Source organism: Podarcis pityusensis (assembly GCF_964106645.2).
Source record: "Podarcis pityusensis genome assembly, chromosome: 1".
In the NCBI taxonomy this organism is placed as follows: Eukaryota; Metazoa; Chordata; class Lepidosauria; order Squamata; family Lacertidae; genus Podarcis; species Podarcis pityusensis.
In genome coordinates, this window is record NC_138028.1 from 10,550,181 (window position 1) to 10,565,757 (window position 15,577).

Here is a 15,577-nt window from a genome sequence, read left to right on the forward strand (position 1 = left end):
TACACCAGCCTTTCTCAACCTTGAGTCCCCAGCTGTTGTTGAACAACAACTCCCATCCTCCCCTAGCTAGAAGTAACAGTGGCCAGGGAAGATGGGAGTTGTAGTCCAGCAACAGCTGGAAACGCAACATTGAGAAAGATTGTGATACATGGACCAGAGGACTGATTCGGGATCAGCCTGGAAGAATGGATGCCTTTTTTGGACTGTTTAAAGAAATAATATAGTACAGTGAACTTGCAAGCAGGATTTGAGCTATGAGCAACAGAAGGAATTAGATTATTGTGGTTATGATTTGACAGATAGAAAATAGGGGAGAAACTACAACTCCATGGGGAAAAGGGTGGGGTGTCAACAAAAATAAGAGGAAAAGAGAAATGGACACCTAAAACTTGAGCAGGCCAGTCATCTGCCCTGTTGTTGCTTTTTGCCACAGATTTTTTTTTAAATGGCTGACGGTCTCTAGGATGGGAATCTGGATCACCCCCTAGAATGGCCTTACCTTGCGTGCCGGACATGTGAGAGCAGCATCAGCAAGTTTGCTAAGCGCGTCGTCTGTTGGGCCAAAGGGACCCCGCTCTTTGAAATGACCCACACCAAGGCGTCTGTCACAGAGTTCAGCAGGTGACTCAGTTTCTTGCTGCTCTCGGACTCTCCTCCAGCTGAGGAGATTGGATACATATCTACACAAGAAAGATGCCAAATGACCAGAGTTTAAGGAATAAGAGCTGTACTGCGTCGGGGGTGTGTGTGTGTGTGGCTTATCTACAGTAGCTCAGCCTGGGAAGCTTCCCAAAGTGTGCTTGAGTGCAACTGTGGCCACTTACTTCCAGTTCCCAGAAACTGGTATTCAGTGGCAACTGACTGTGGAGGTAGAACATAGTTATGTGAAACTTTGTAGAGACACCCACCCACACGTGTTGAACATGTGTTATTCAGGAAGCTGCTCCATCCCAAATTGAACCATTGCTCCATCTCATTCAGTACTGACAGCACAGACTGGCAGCAGCTCCCCAGGGTTGTGGGTGCAACTTTTACCTAGTCCCACCTGATAATGGCAAGGATTGAACCTTCTGCATACAATGCACTGAGCTGCAGCTATACTTTCCAAGGAAATAGATTTAGGATCAGGTGACAACTTGGTTCCAATTCCATACACAATGTGTGTGCCTGGAAATACTACATTTTCCATCACCTCTATATGGAAAAATTGAAGTCATCTCCATAAATTGGTTGACTCTAGAACATTTTCGCCACCGAGATTATGATTTAAGAAAGAAAATGGGAGTGACATATGTCATACGTTTCCATTAATTACATATAGGAACTGCCTTGAAACGGGTCAGAATATTCACCCATCAAGCCCAGTAATGTCTACACTGATTGGCAGTGGCTAACAGGTGGAGGTCATTCCCAGACCCTGCTCCCTGCTCCTTTTAAGTGAGATGTAGAGATTAAGGGCTGGTAAGTAAAGGTAAAGGGAACCCTGACCATTAGGTCCAGTCGTGACCGACTCTGGGGTTGCGCGCTCATCTTGCTCTATAGGCCGAGGGAGCCGGCGTTTGTCCGCAGACAGCTTCCGGGTCATGTGGCCAGCATGACTAAGCCACTTCTGGCGAACCAGAGCAGCACACGGAAACACTGTTTACCTTCCCGCCGGAGCGGTCCCTATTTATCTACTTACACATGACGTGCTTTCGAACTGCTAGGTTGGCAGGAGCAGGGACCGAGAAATGGGAGCTCACCCCGTCACGGGGATTCGAACCGCCGACCTTCTGATCGGCAAGTCCTAGGCTCTGTGGTTTAACCCACAGCGCAACCCGTGTCCCTAAAGGCTGGTATCCAACCTTAATTTCACATCACCCTAGAACAGATTTAGGATGTATGCCTGGGTTAGGAGACGGTGCAAGCAAAAAACTTGTGCCAACCGAACACCCTATTTGGATTCTGCCTTAAACTTGAGACCTTTTGCAAATACGTATGCTTTTCCCATGCATACCGCAGGAGACAGAAGCAAGAATTCATCTCAGTGTTGCTGTTTGCATCTGGAGCTCCTGGTTCTTCATAACAGTATTTTCCACAGGCAGCCTAATTATTATGGGCTTGTGGTGACGTGAAAGAGGCAGGTCCTCTCTCTGGTCACATCAGTATTATGCAGTGCTATTTTTCTGGGATGCGGGTGGCACTGTGGGTTAAACCAGAGCCTAGGATTTGCCAATCAGAAGGTTGGCGGTTTGAATCCCAGCGACGGGGTGAGCTCCCGTTGCTCGGTCCCTGCTTCTGCCAACCTAGCAGTTCGAAAGCATGTCAAAGTGCAAGTAGATAAATAGGTACCGCTCTGGCGGGAAGGTAAACGGCGTTTCCGTGCGCTGCTCTGGTTTGCCAGAAGTGGCTTAGTCATGCTGGCCACATGACCCGGAAGCTGTACGCCGGCTCCCTCGGCCAATAAAGCGAGATGAGCGCCGCAACCCCAGAGTCGGTTACGACTGGACCTAATGGTCAGGGGTCCCTTTACCTTTATTTTTCTAGGAAAAGAGGTGCTAGAACTCCCTTGTTCTCTTATAATGGCAACGGTGCCCTCCAGAGAGGTGCCGGAACTGAGTTCCGGTGCGTTCCGGCTGAAAAAAAGTCCTGGTGTTACAGGAATGCCCTCCCTGCTGAAATACAAAAGGCCCCTGAGGTAACGGCACTCTGTCAGCTCTTGAAGAAACCATGGTTGATCTCTTGAGAGGGGTCTCTCAGTTATGATGGCTGTACTGTTTTGCAGCATATTTTAATCACCGTTCTTTATTTCGGTGTTTCAGTGGGTGTGCTTTAATGAAGGAGGTTGGCATTTTGTAGTTGGCTTTTATAGCTTCTAACGGCTTAGAAGCAGTATATAAATTAATAAAGGTAAAGGTAAAGGGACCCCTGACCATTAGGTCCAGTCATGACCGACTCTGGGGTTGCAGTGCTCATCTCGCTTTATTGGCCGAGGGAGCCGGCATACAGCTTCCGGGCCATGTGGCCAGCATGACTAAGCCGCTTCTGGTGAACCAGAGCAGCACACGGAAACACCGTTTACCTTCCCATCGGAGTGGTACCTATTTATCTACTTGCACTTTGACGTGCTTTCGAAGTGCTAGGTTGGCAGGAGCAGGGACCGAGCAACGGGAGCTCACCCCGTTGCAGGGATTCGAACCGCCGACTTTCTGATTGGCAAGCCCTAGGCTCAGTGGTTTAACCCACAGCGCCACCTGCGTCCCATATAAATTAATAAATAACAGTAAATGTCTGAGGCCATGACTTGGTGAGAGAAAGGAATCCTTAGTTGAGAGGTAGCAACCAGAGTTAGCAACCAGAGTTACTACCTAGAATGGTACGTCTGTGCGATTGGTGGGTATTAATTTTATTTTGATATTTTATACGGTTTCATCCGTGAGTGGTGTCGTCTCCTGGTGTTTCTGCAATAATTTTTTAGTCGAGTGGAAGGCGTGATTGATGTTAACGGGCAACTGAGTGGGAGATATTGGAGAGATTAGGTGGAGGGTGTGCTTGTGAGTATTGGTGGAAGAGTGTGATCAGTGAGAATAGAATGGGATGGGTGATATTGGATGAGTAGCGTGATTTGTTTCAATGTAAGAGAGAATTTGGATGGGATGTTCCGGTGTTTGTGAGGGGAGCGTTGCATATTGCAAGCTAGAACGTGTCTTGGAAAGATGACAGGCAAAGAGGGAAGAGAAGATGTTTGGAACTGTGCTGCTATGTTTTTACGCTGACACTTTAAAAGCTCATCTGTTCTTTACAGTGCTCTTTCACAAGATAATTATCTTGACTCAGGAGAACTTTGCCAGCATCTCTGTTTAAAAGCCACCTTTTCAAACACCTTTGGCTTAATCCCTTTATCTTCATTCTCCACCCCAACCCAAGTTAAATATATGTAATTGCATTTGCTCATATTCTCTCTCTAATAATCTCACCCCTTCCATTCACTGTTCTTTCTTTTCTCGCCTCTTCTCCTGCTAACCCAGTTGTCCCGCCATCACTGCTGAAATGTCATTTGTACGTTCTTTGGGGCAGGGACTTAAAAAAAAAATCCTACAAAGCCTCATGCACATTGAGGGCGAGGATGTTTAGTGAAACTAGCAAAGTGGCAGTTAAGAACATGCTTCCCCCCTTTGAAATATTGATATTTCATGTTATTTCATTGAAGATTCGCAGACAAATAGCAGCTGGATGTATCTGCCCCATTCAGAGTTGGGCAGCAGCCTGTGGTCTGATAAGAGCAGACCTAAGGGAACACAAGGGACGCGGGTGGCGCTGTGGGTTAAACCACAGAAACTAGGACTTGCTGATCAGAAGTTCGGCGGTTCGAATCCCCACGACAGGGTGAGCTCCCATTGCTCTGTCCCTGCTCCTGCCAACCTAGCAGTTTGAAAGCATGTCAAAGTGCAAGTAGATAAATAGGTACCCCTCCAGCGGGAAGGTAAACGGCATTTCCGTGCGCTGCTCTGGTTCGCCAGAAGCGGATTTGTCATGCTGGCCACATGACCCGGAAGCTGTCTGCGGACAAACGCCGGTTCCCTCGGCCTATAGAGTGAGATGAGCGCACAACTCCAGAGTCAGTCACGACTGGACCTAATGGTCAGGGGTACCTTTACCTTTACCTTTTTAATGGAACACAACAGCCACTTCCCAGAAAAAATGAAAGCAGTTTTAAATCCCATTGCTCCCTAGGACAGCCGTGTGCATAAGGATGAACAGCAGCGTGATTCAAACCAAGTGTGAGGGACAGGGGCAGCCTGTCCTACCTCTCTGCCTGAGGCAAAATGGGGCACTTCTGTGGGCACAAAACTCCCCTTGCCACCCCCTCCATAGCCTTGCTTATCAGGGTTACATGGCTGGCAAGATCTCACTGGCAGTGGCAGAGCGAGCAGCTCGGGTGCCTGGGGTGGCATGCGTGCCCTGCCAGCGAGGGCAGGATACTCCACGGGGCCTCTGAGGAGTCTGCCTGCCTCCTCCCACTCAGCCGCCCTACAGCTGAAGGGGAGGCAGTGGGCGGACCGTTTGGGGCAGCGCGGAGCCTGTGGGCACCCAAGCCACTGCATCACTCCCATGAAAGATGTGTGGCTCAGGCGCGCTACAGGCCCCGCGGTGAGCGCCGCCTGGCATTTTGTCACCCCCCTCAGTGGTGACACCTGGGGTGCCCTGCCCCCACCGCACCCCCTTCCTCCGCCCCTGCTCACTGGGCTCTCACAAGATTTTGTGGGGCTCCCACGAGAACTCGCCAGAACCTGGAAGCCTCCGCTTCTCTTCCCTTCTCCAGTGACGGTGGGGAGGCGTGTCCACAGAGGTGCCCCTTGGATTCTGCCGCCTGAGGCAGTCACCTCAGTCTGCCTCACGGATGGGCAGGCACTGAGGAGTAACAGCTCAAGTCCCAGGTTGCACGCAGCTTCATTAAGGGTCCTTAAGTTTTGCCTTTGGGGAGTATAACAACACGGTGTCTAGGATGAAGCGGCATGTGGTGACCTCAGTATTATTTCTGTGTACCAGTCATAAAACCATTAGAGCATGAGGACGGAAAAAGCACTTAGGGCATTTATTACTCCCTTTACCTTAATGGCTCTTGTGCCCTTTCGTATTTCTTCTGCTACCACCCAACTTTTTGTTCCCGGTAATAAGTACAGCTTGACATGACTGAAGCGTCTACTCACTGGAATTGAGGAGGATCATGGCCTTGACACAAATATATTCCTTGTGCTGCAATTTCAGCTCCCGGAGCCTTGAAGTCGTCGCCAAGAGCATGTCAAAGATTTCCAAAATTCCTTCCACACATTTCCCTTCATCCCTAATTTTGGAGACATAAAAGAATTATTGAGGACACAAAACAGCATTTCCTTTTTAAAAAAGCCAAAACAAAAACACACCAGTATGCTCTAGTATGTACAGTGGTACCTCGGGTTACAAACGCTTCAGGTTACAGACTCCGCTAACCCAGAAATATTACCTCGGGTTAAGAACTTTACCTCAGGATGAGAACAGAAATCGCGTGCCGGCGGTGTGGCAACAGTGGGAGGCCCCATTAGCTAAAGTGGTACCTCAGGTTAAGAACAGTTTCAGGTTAAGAACGGACCTCTGGAACAAATTAAGTTCTTAACCAGAGGTACCACTGTATTTGCCTTTTTTGTTGACATCCAGTTTTTGTTTTGTCTTTGAAAAGAGCACCTAAGTGTCTTGCACAAAATCCTTGTCCTTCACTTTACAATGCAAATGAAGAACCTGCAGCCCCTCAGAAGTTGTTAGGCTACAATCCCTCACTATCTCTGCTGACTGGAGCTGGTGGGAGTTTGGGAGGAGAGGAGAAATTCAATTTTATTTGCATTGTAATTAGAAACGACGTAATTTGCACTTGTTCCACCCATACACAAACTAAAACACAGTTATCCTTTGACATTCACACTTCACTGAATTTTGGTCTCCAACCAAACAATATGTACAATAGTGCATATATTAGGGGGAAATGTGCATAGTATATTAGTGAAAATAACATACGAAATGTAGTATATTAGAGGAAATTGTTGCAGAGAAATTCACATGAAAATGCTGGCAAATATTCATGAGAATTGTTTATTTGCAAAAATCGTAAGTTGCTGCACTAATTGTGGTTAACTTAATTTAAGACCGGCAAAATAAACTTAGAGACCTGAAACTGAAGATTCATCCATTCCTATCCAGGAGTCCAGCAACATCTGGAGGGTCACAGATTCCCAATCCTGGCTTGAAATTCACCCCAGAAAATTATTACTATATTATTATTTTTATTTTTTTTATTATTAGCAGCCTATCACCATATGCTCTGCTTGGCAATCATCTGGAGGTTTCTAGTGGTGAGTGCAGTTATTCTAATGTTAGGAACTGTAATTTGAAAGGTTTCTTTAGCTTGGTCGGTAGAACATGAGATTTTTAATCTCAGGGTCGTGGATTCGCGCCCCATGTTGGGTGTAAGACTCCTGCATTGTAGGGGGTTGGACTAGATCATGGATAGGCAAACTAAGGCCTGGGGGCTGAATCCAGCCCAATCTCCTTCTAAATCCGGCCCCCGGACGGTCCGGGAATCAGCGTGTTTTTACATGAGTAGAATGTGTCCTTTTATTCAAAATGCATCTCTGTGTTAGTTGTGGGGCCTGCCTAGTGTTTTTACATGACTAGAATGTGTGCTTTTATTTAAAATGCATCTCTGGATTATTTGTGCAGCATAGGAATTCGTCCCCCCCCCCCAAAAAAATACAGTCCAGCCCCCCACAAGGTCTGAGGGACAGTGGACTAGCCCCCTGCTGAAAAAGTTTCTGACCCCTGGACCAGATGACCTTTGTGGTCCCTTCTAACTCTATGATTCTATGGTTTAAGGACTTCAAATATTTTCATTATTACAACAAAGGCCCAACTAGTCCTCTTCCCACAACAGCCCAAAAGATGCTCTGAGAAGGTCACAAGCAAGGCATGAGAACAACAGAATTCATACAGTGGTGCCCCGCAAGATGAATGCCTCGCAAGACGAAAAACTCACTAGACGAAAGGGTTTTGCGTTTTTTGAGTCGTTCCGCAAGACAAATTTCCCTATGGGCTTGCTTCGCAAGACGAAACGTCTTGCGAGTTCTTGCGAGTTTGTTTCCTTTTTCTTTAAGCCGCTAAGCCGTTAATAGCCACTAAGCCGCTAATAGCCGCTAATAGCCGTGCTTCGCAAGACGAAAAAACTGCAAGACGAAGAGACTCGAGGAACGGATTAATTTCGTCTTGCGAGGCACCACTGTATTTGCCAGTTTTCAGAAGCTTGTCATCTCCAATACTGATGGTGGAATGCAGTCATCATGCTTGGTAGCCACCATGGATAGATTCATCCTCCACGGATGTCTTATCCCCCATTAAAGTGTCCACATTGGCAGCCCCCACGATGTTTCTGTGCCACAAGGTTGAAATGCAAATCAAACTAACAAGCAAAAATAAAAAGGAGCCCCTTAACCCCAAAAGACGATTCATTTTCTCACCTGTCGAGTACGAGATCTGGCGCGAAGATGAGCTTGCCAGGGTGATCGATGGATCTCCACATCAGACCCACCATCAACACTTCGAGCCAACAGCTTTCCAAAAGCCTTACTTGATCGAACAGACTGAGTTCTATAAAGCCTTTATGGGGAGGAAAGGGGGGGCGTGTCATTACATCATAAACATCCGCTTAACCATCCAACTTTTTCTAGAATGGAAAAATGTGACTTTTGAAAGCATCAAATCATTTCAGAATCAGAACTTTGAATGCCTCGCATCTTTGAATGTCATTTTTAAAACCAGAGAAGCCATGAACTTTTCCAGGCTGGCAGGACTTAATCTCTTGATCTCACGGGGCTTTGGGCATTGTGCGTCATCCTCCCGAAGAGGAGATATGTACACGGGAAACCCAGGGCGGCAGGTGCTGGAGAGGCTGACAAGGATCTGAGCAGACAGGAAAGCCAGTTTGTTTCTACATGCCCCTATCCATTAATACAAGTGGGACAGCAACAAAATTCTGCAGTGCGTCCCCAGCCCCTAAGAGAAGCGTTTCTGTTGATCGATCCAACAAACCTGCAATTGCTTAATACTGTAATTGGGGAGGCAGCTAAAGGGGAAAAGGAGACCTTCATTTTCACTTGCAGCCTTCCGCTGTTGTGCTAAACATATCAGGTAGCAGGTAATGGAAGAGACCTTCTACCTGAGACCTTGGATAGAGCTGGTAGCAGTTGATGTCAACAATACTGAGCTAAGACAAACTGGCTGAGTCAGTATAAGGAATAGCCTTGAACTGGAACATTTTATACTTGTGAGGGGTTCTGGAGAGTCGGAAATGGAAAAACAGTTTCCCTTTCCCTTTCCTTCCTTCTGAAATAGCCTTGTATAATGCAAGGGATGGAGCTTTCTAATGTCTAATCCAGACGTATGGCAAGCCGTGTCGGAAGTCTAGATTTTGGCGAATTCCCTTTAAAATAGCTTCCTCTCTTTTTTTTTGAGATCTTGCAAGCTCAACAACTTTGGGCAAAACTAAAAAAAAGTTCCACAACTTTTGTGTCCGGATTTTCACTCTCTGAAATATGACAACCCCAACGCAAGAGGATCAACAAGCTTGGCTAGTTTCTGCTTGTTCCTGGTCTGCTCATAAACCAACTCCTTATCTTTTTTTGGATTACTTCTTTTAACAAAACTGATCCCCATACTTGTGCTGTTGGCACACAGGATGAAGCCTGTCTCCAGACAGGAATGTCAACAAAAGCCTCCCTTTCCCTTTTCTTTTTGAACTGTGGTATATTTCAAGGCAGCGAAGAAAAGCAGGCAGAAGCAGCAGCACGAGAGGCGAGCAAAGTATAGACAACACAAATGCAACTTGGGAAATGAAAGAGATCTTCCTTCCAGAACTTTGCAGTGGCAACGCAGTGCAAAAAGCCTGCCATATGGACCCGGTCTTAGTGCCGTGGTGCTGTGCTCTCTCAAATGTCCTGCTCCGTCATTTGGGATGCTAAAGAAAGGGCGAGGAGGGTATCCTCACTAAAATGAGGGCCGCTGGGAAATTAACGGATGGCGATCCACCCCGCGGGATCTCTCACACCCCCTCCTACACGCTACATCCCAAGAGCAAGAACAGCGTGAAACCACTTGGGAATGAGTCAGTAGCAACCTGCTGTTCTCTCTGGCACCAGAAGCAAAGCCTTATGGGAAGGAGAAGTGTCATCTTTGTAGAGAGGGGGAAAGTGGCAAACTGAAAAAGAAAAGGCAAAGGAGGAGGAAGAGGAGGGGGGAATAAGGATACAGATACGTGCAGGAGAAGGGCTGAGGAACCAACATTTTGCTCACATATAAGTGTAACAAAGCCCTGCTGCTTCTGCCCCCCATCCTGCTTGAAAAAGGAACTTTTTTCAGTTCAGTTTTCAGTTGTTGTTGTTGTTGTTTTCAGTTCAGGGGCCACATTTCCTTCCGGGCAACATTCTAGGGGCCACATGCCAGTGGTGCGCAGGGCCAGAGCAAAAGTAGGCAGGGGCAATTAATATAAATTTCACCTACTTTCACACACGCACACGGCTCTCTGTTATCTAGGCACCGGCCTAGGAATAGGTCATTTCTGCTTTTCAATGTCCTATCAAGTTCTTTGCCACTCCCAAGTTTGTCCAAATCGTGCTTGCCTGACACAAAACTTTTTTGTCTGTCATTGTGATTTCTGCATGGCCAGGGGGTTGGACTAGATGACCCTGGGGTCCCCTCCAACCCTACTACGACTCTATGATTCTATGACTGCAGCTCTCTGAATTGTTTTCTGGGAGTAAAGCTCCTTTGAACTGAATGGTGCTTACTCCTGAATGGCATAGGTTCAGTGCACTGAGCTGTAACAAAATATATTCAGCCAGGTGAAGAGCAACTTTTAAACTTTGTTTAGGGCGGCAAACCATCTTCCATTTCAAACTGCTGTCATGAATGAAGAAGGAACACCATCAAAGGGAAAGAATAAGGACCCCACCCTCTGCTTACGGATGCCCCCCATTCTTTGACTACTGCTGTGATAATCTGTGGCAAACTCCAAAGCCTCGTTGCAGGGCTGTCTTAAGCATATGTGACGACGGGGTGCAAAAACCCGCCCAGTACCTCCCCCCAGGTTGCCCAGAGTTGTCGACCTTTATGGGGGGGCAGCGCGCTCTGGGCCGGCCATCGAGGCGCGCAGGCAGGGCAGAGCAGCGCACCGAGGAGCGCGAGGCTGGACACCTCGTCAGGTGGGCAGCATGCTATGGGAAGGCCTCTCTGCGGCCCTATGCCAATCCCAGGCAGGAGGGTGGAGCTAATTGGCCACCTCAGCATCTCGCTGGCTCGGTTGCCCCCAAATTCGCAGTGCAAAGCCATCCGTAGCAGAAGAGTCCGCCGCAGTGCTCTGACCAACGGGCAGGCCCAGACGGGGGGGGGGGGGGCATATGGACCACTTGGCCCGGGCCTCCAATTCCAAAGGGGGCCTCGGTCAGCTTATTCACAATCGTATATCTATATTTTCCATTTTGTCTTTATATGCAGATACGGTTCAAGCCTTGAAATAAAATTATTTGTCAGCATACCTTTTGTGAAAATTATTTATACAGTGGTGCCTCGCAAGACGAAAAGAATCCGTTCTGTGAGTCTCTTCGTCTAGCGGTTTTGTCGTATTGCGAAGCAAGCCCATTGACGGATTAGCAGATTAGCGCTATTAGCGCTATTAGCGGCTTTTAGCGGCTTATCGGCTTAGCGGATAAGCGGCTTAGAAAAAGGGGGGGGGAAGGGAAAAAACCCCGCAGGAACTCGCAAGACATTTTCGTCTTGCGAAGCAAGCCCATAGGAGATTCGTTTTGCGAAGCACCTCCAAAACGGAAAACCCTTTCGTCTAGCGAGTTTTCCGTCTTGCGAGGCATTCGTCTTGCGGGGCAGCACTGTATACTTATTTATAAGACTTCAGTTATCCCCAGGGTAAAAAAAAGGGGGGGCCACATTATCTACCTGGCCTGGGCCTCTGCCTGGCTCCGCAAGGCCCTGCCAACGGGCGGGCTCTTCCCCCAGACTCCAACTCTCGGGCCCCGGACTGGCGCCCCTGAGAGCCCAGCGCCCGGGTGCCTCACACCCCTAACACCTATGGTTAAGACAGCCCTGCCTCATTGTCACCTCTTGTATTTGCCAATGCAAGGAGGGGGCATCAGTTACCCTGGTGCTCTTGCGGTTGACATCCTTACCCATCCTCTGAAAAAAAAGGAAAAAAGTCCCTGCGCTGTTCTCCAACTCCTGCTCCCCCCTACACTAATATTCCTCTCAGTATCCTACTTCCAGAGTCAACATGCGAGTTACAACGCTGCTCTGTTGGCCTGTGTGAATGCTGATGCACAATGGGGGGGGGGGGAGGGAACTGTGCAAATATCTGTGGTACTAAATTTACAGTATGATCGCACTGTTATTCATTCTCCCCGCCCCGCCCCACCATCGTTCGCACCACAGATGCACCCTGCTACACAAGTACAGCATGACAGCTTGATTTTTGAAAAATAATGCTTTGAATTTAGTTCGCATTTCTGCTCAGAGTCAAATGAAAAGAGAAAAGGCAGATCAGCCTGAAATTGAAGAGGTCAATAATTCCGAGGATCATCAACTTGTGAAAAGAGAGATCGTTTCCCCCCTCCCCCACCCTATATGAAAGGAATATTGAATCTTTAACAGCAGCATTTACTACCTTGGGATTGGGAAATCAGACACTCCTACCAAACTCTCTCTCTTTCTCTCTTTCTCTCTTTCTCTCTTTCTCTCTTTCTCTTTCTCTCCTCTCATTCTCTCTTTCTATCTCCTACCACCAACACTTTAAGTGACAAAATAAGCAGCCACTCAAATGTGAAAATGGATTCATTCCCCAGCTGAGTGCAAATGCCTGGCATTTTCCAATGATCAAAGTAAAATTACTCGTCGCCGGAGCGCCCACTCAAGACCTCAGTGACTTTAAATTTCATTTGAGACTTTTCAGATATAATGCTCTTCTTGTATTTATGATCCTTCCTTCCACTTGCAACAGGCAGCTCTCAGTCGCCCTGCTGTGTGCACATTTTAGACGCCTTAGAAAAATTAGAAATTGCCAAGACTGTTAAAACGGCTGAAGGACTGATTCTCCAGCACTTTTTTAAAAAAAAAGTAAGTTGATCTTTTTATTTTATTTTCATTTTTTAAAGGGCTTTGGATTGATTCCATTCACTCTGCCCAAATCACTCACGAGGAAAAAAAGAAAAGTAGCCATATAGATAAGAAATTGCAGCTGTTGGGTGGGCGTTCTGATTACAAAGTTATGCCTGGAATTGCAAAGACATTCCACCAATTGAATTAGGTGCTTCCTTATTCCTAGCTACCCTACTGTCCAACAGCATCTGTATCGCCTACTCTGAGTAGCAGTGGCTTTCCAAGGTCAAAGTCTTTTCCATCACCTGCTACCTGATCATTGGCTACGCTTGCTGGGGCCGATGAGAGCTGGGGTCCTGCAACGTCTGGAGAGTCACCGCTTCCTGCGGTTCCTGGGAAATGGTCAGGGATTGAATCTGAAACATTCTACATTCAAAGCATGTGTTTTTAAGTATAGCAATTTAATTCACCGAAATTGAAAATGCTTGTATGCATTACCAGGTTGCTTAAATTCGATTGGTTGGTAAATGAATTCTAGAGTCTAGTAGTTCTCATGCGACTGGCTAACGTTGGTCGCATGGGAGGTATCTAGTGAAGGAAAGACTCCAATTTTATGTGCGGCAAGATGACTGTGTTTTAGAATCCACTGTGAACACTGCTAAGTTGAATGAGTGTGGGAGCGCTTCTTCTTTGGAGGTCTCCCATAGGAGCTGTAAGGCATGGCCTAATTGAGATACAGAAGGCTGAAAGTGCTGAGCTCTGGAAAGAGAGGAAAATACAGTTGTTTGGAAGTTAGAAGAAGAGACTGTAAGCCCATGCTTGGAGAAGCATGGGGCTGTAAATGTTGTGCTTTAATTCATCTATAAGTTTCTGCAAGTAAAGTTTATTAATGTTGAAGTCTGGAATTGGTTTCCAATTTCCAAAGAAGGGTGTCAGTGATATACCGTATTTATCGCTCTATAGAACGCACCTTTTCCCCTCCAAAAATGAAGGGGAAATGTGTGTGCGTCCTATGGAGCGAATGCAGGCTTTCGCTGAAGCCTGGAGAGCGAGAGGGGTCGGTGCGCACCGACCCCTCTCGCCCTCCAGGCTTCAGGAAGCTATCCGCAAGCCTTCGGATGGATCCCGCTCGCTGTCTTGGCTTCTTTGTTCTTTGGGGCTGGGGGGGGGGGAATAATTTTTTTCCCCTTTATTTCCCCCCCTAAAAACTAGGTGCGCCCTATGAAGCGAAAAATACGGTATATGATTTGAGCTTCTTAGCTGTGATTTTGCTACTGTTATTTCAACATGTGTCTTGTTACTAGCGATGGCACAAACCAGGTTGCATAACCAAATCACAATATGGGATCTGTTCTGGGATCTAAATTACACTAGTGCCTATGTCTGCAATGTATGTTACATGGCAGAAAAGTCCACTGGGAAAACTGGAATGTTCAAAATTCTTACCAGGAATCTTTTTGGCCCAGGCAATCATGTGGACCAGTTCTTTGTCTGCAAGCTTCGTCAGCGACATCATCATGGAGGCTTCTGTAAATGGTTTGCTGGGGCGGCTCACCAACACATTTGGCGGCTCGGCTTCAAGTAATATGGAAACGAACTGTTCCGGGGTCAGTGCATTGACCAGCAGTTCTTTTACTTGAATTATGGCTTCATTGTTCTTCTTAACTTTGCCTACGCAATGCACTGGGTCGTCTGAATTACGGTGGCGGCGAATTATGCGATAGCCACAGCGCTCTCTTCTTGAACCTGAAATTCACAATATTTCAGAACTAAAGGAAGTTTTTCATTAACCCAGTCACCACATTTCCCTTGTGCAGGGTATAATAATAATAATAATAATAATAATAATAATAATATTCTAATAACAATATTTTAAAACACAAAACTGGCCAATACAAGAGCAATGTACTAATTGCCAAATTCCCCAGTGCATCCGGCATTCAAGTTGTAGACCCGGAAATTAGGTGGGCACCGATGGTTTCATGCTTTCTCCATCAATTAAAAGCTTAACTTTTTGCTCAGGCATTCCCCAGCCACGAATGTCAGTTCTCCAGAACCTTCAGTTTACAGCTGATATCAGTGTTCATTGAATGTTCTGTTGGAATGTTCTATTACTTTATTTCTGCAAATCTGATCTTTTGTGAAGTGCTTTGGTACTCAATGAATGAGGCAGCAGGACCCTCATAGAATCATAAAGTTGGAAGGGACAAACTGCTGCGATGAAGGAATATGCTGGATTTTATATATATGTTTGGTTTGCAATGTTGCTGCCACTGAGGAATGGGCTCATTCCCAACTACAGTATTTAGTATAATGAGGACACAGCCATAGTGTTGCATGCAGTTAATTTAGTCACTTTCTAAACCACTGTCTGTTTACTCACAAGATAATTAAAAGTGGTTAAAAACAGGAAAACAAGCATATACGTTTAAAACAAGACCAAAGCCTGAGAGAATAAAAATGTCTTCAATTGTCGTACCTCAGCAGGAATGCTATTCCACAGAACAGGGACAGGTACACTAAAAGCCCTGCTCCAAATTACTGTTCTCCCCCCCGCAGCCCATTTCAAATACTGTAGGTGTTAACCCTTTTGTTTTCTTCTTAATTTAAAATAATGTTATGGCTTTAAGAATGTAATGAATGAATTTGTTTTAAAGCACTAAATAGGGAGCCTTTTTACATGAAAAATAATAATTCCTAAGTGTAGCATGTTTATTTTACTGCAATTCCTCTCCATGTGGTGAGAAAAGGTTTGAACTAGCAATAATGAGAAGCAAATAATCCATGATTAAGTCAGCAACTCAATTTTCTTTTTTATGTCAGGTCAAACATCAATCACTTCCAAACTCTATTGGAAACATCAACATAACTGAAAACAACAACAGGCCTTTTAAGACATATCACTTGGTAAGTTGGT

At 46.3% G+C, this 15,577-nt stretch overlaps 1 protein-coding gene across 1 annotated transcript in view; it reads right to left on the reverse strand.

Annotated features, from left to right (window-relative positions):
• Positions 1-15,577, reverse strand: part of ESR2 (estrogen receptor 2) — a 68,839-nt gene that overhangs the window by 14,936 nt on the left and 38,326 nt on the right. The window contains exons 5-8 of the mRNA XM_080980922.1: positions 14,107-14,406; positions 8,022-8,160; positions 5,691-5,824; positions 500-680 (exon numbers count right to left, since the gene is read on the reverse strand). Coding sequence (XP_080837048.1) covers positions 500-680; positions 5,691-5,824; positions 8,022-8,160; positions 14,107-14,406 — 754 coding nt within the window. The remainder of the gene's footprint in view (positions 1-499; positions 681-5,690; positions 5,825-8,021; positions 8,161-14,106; positions 14,407-15,577) is intronic.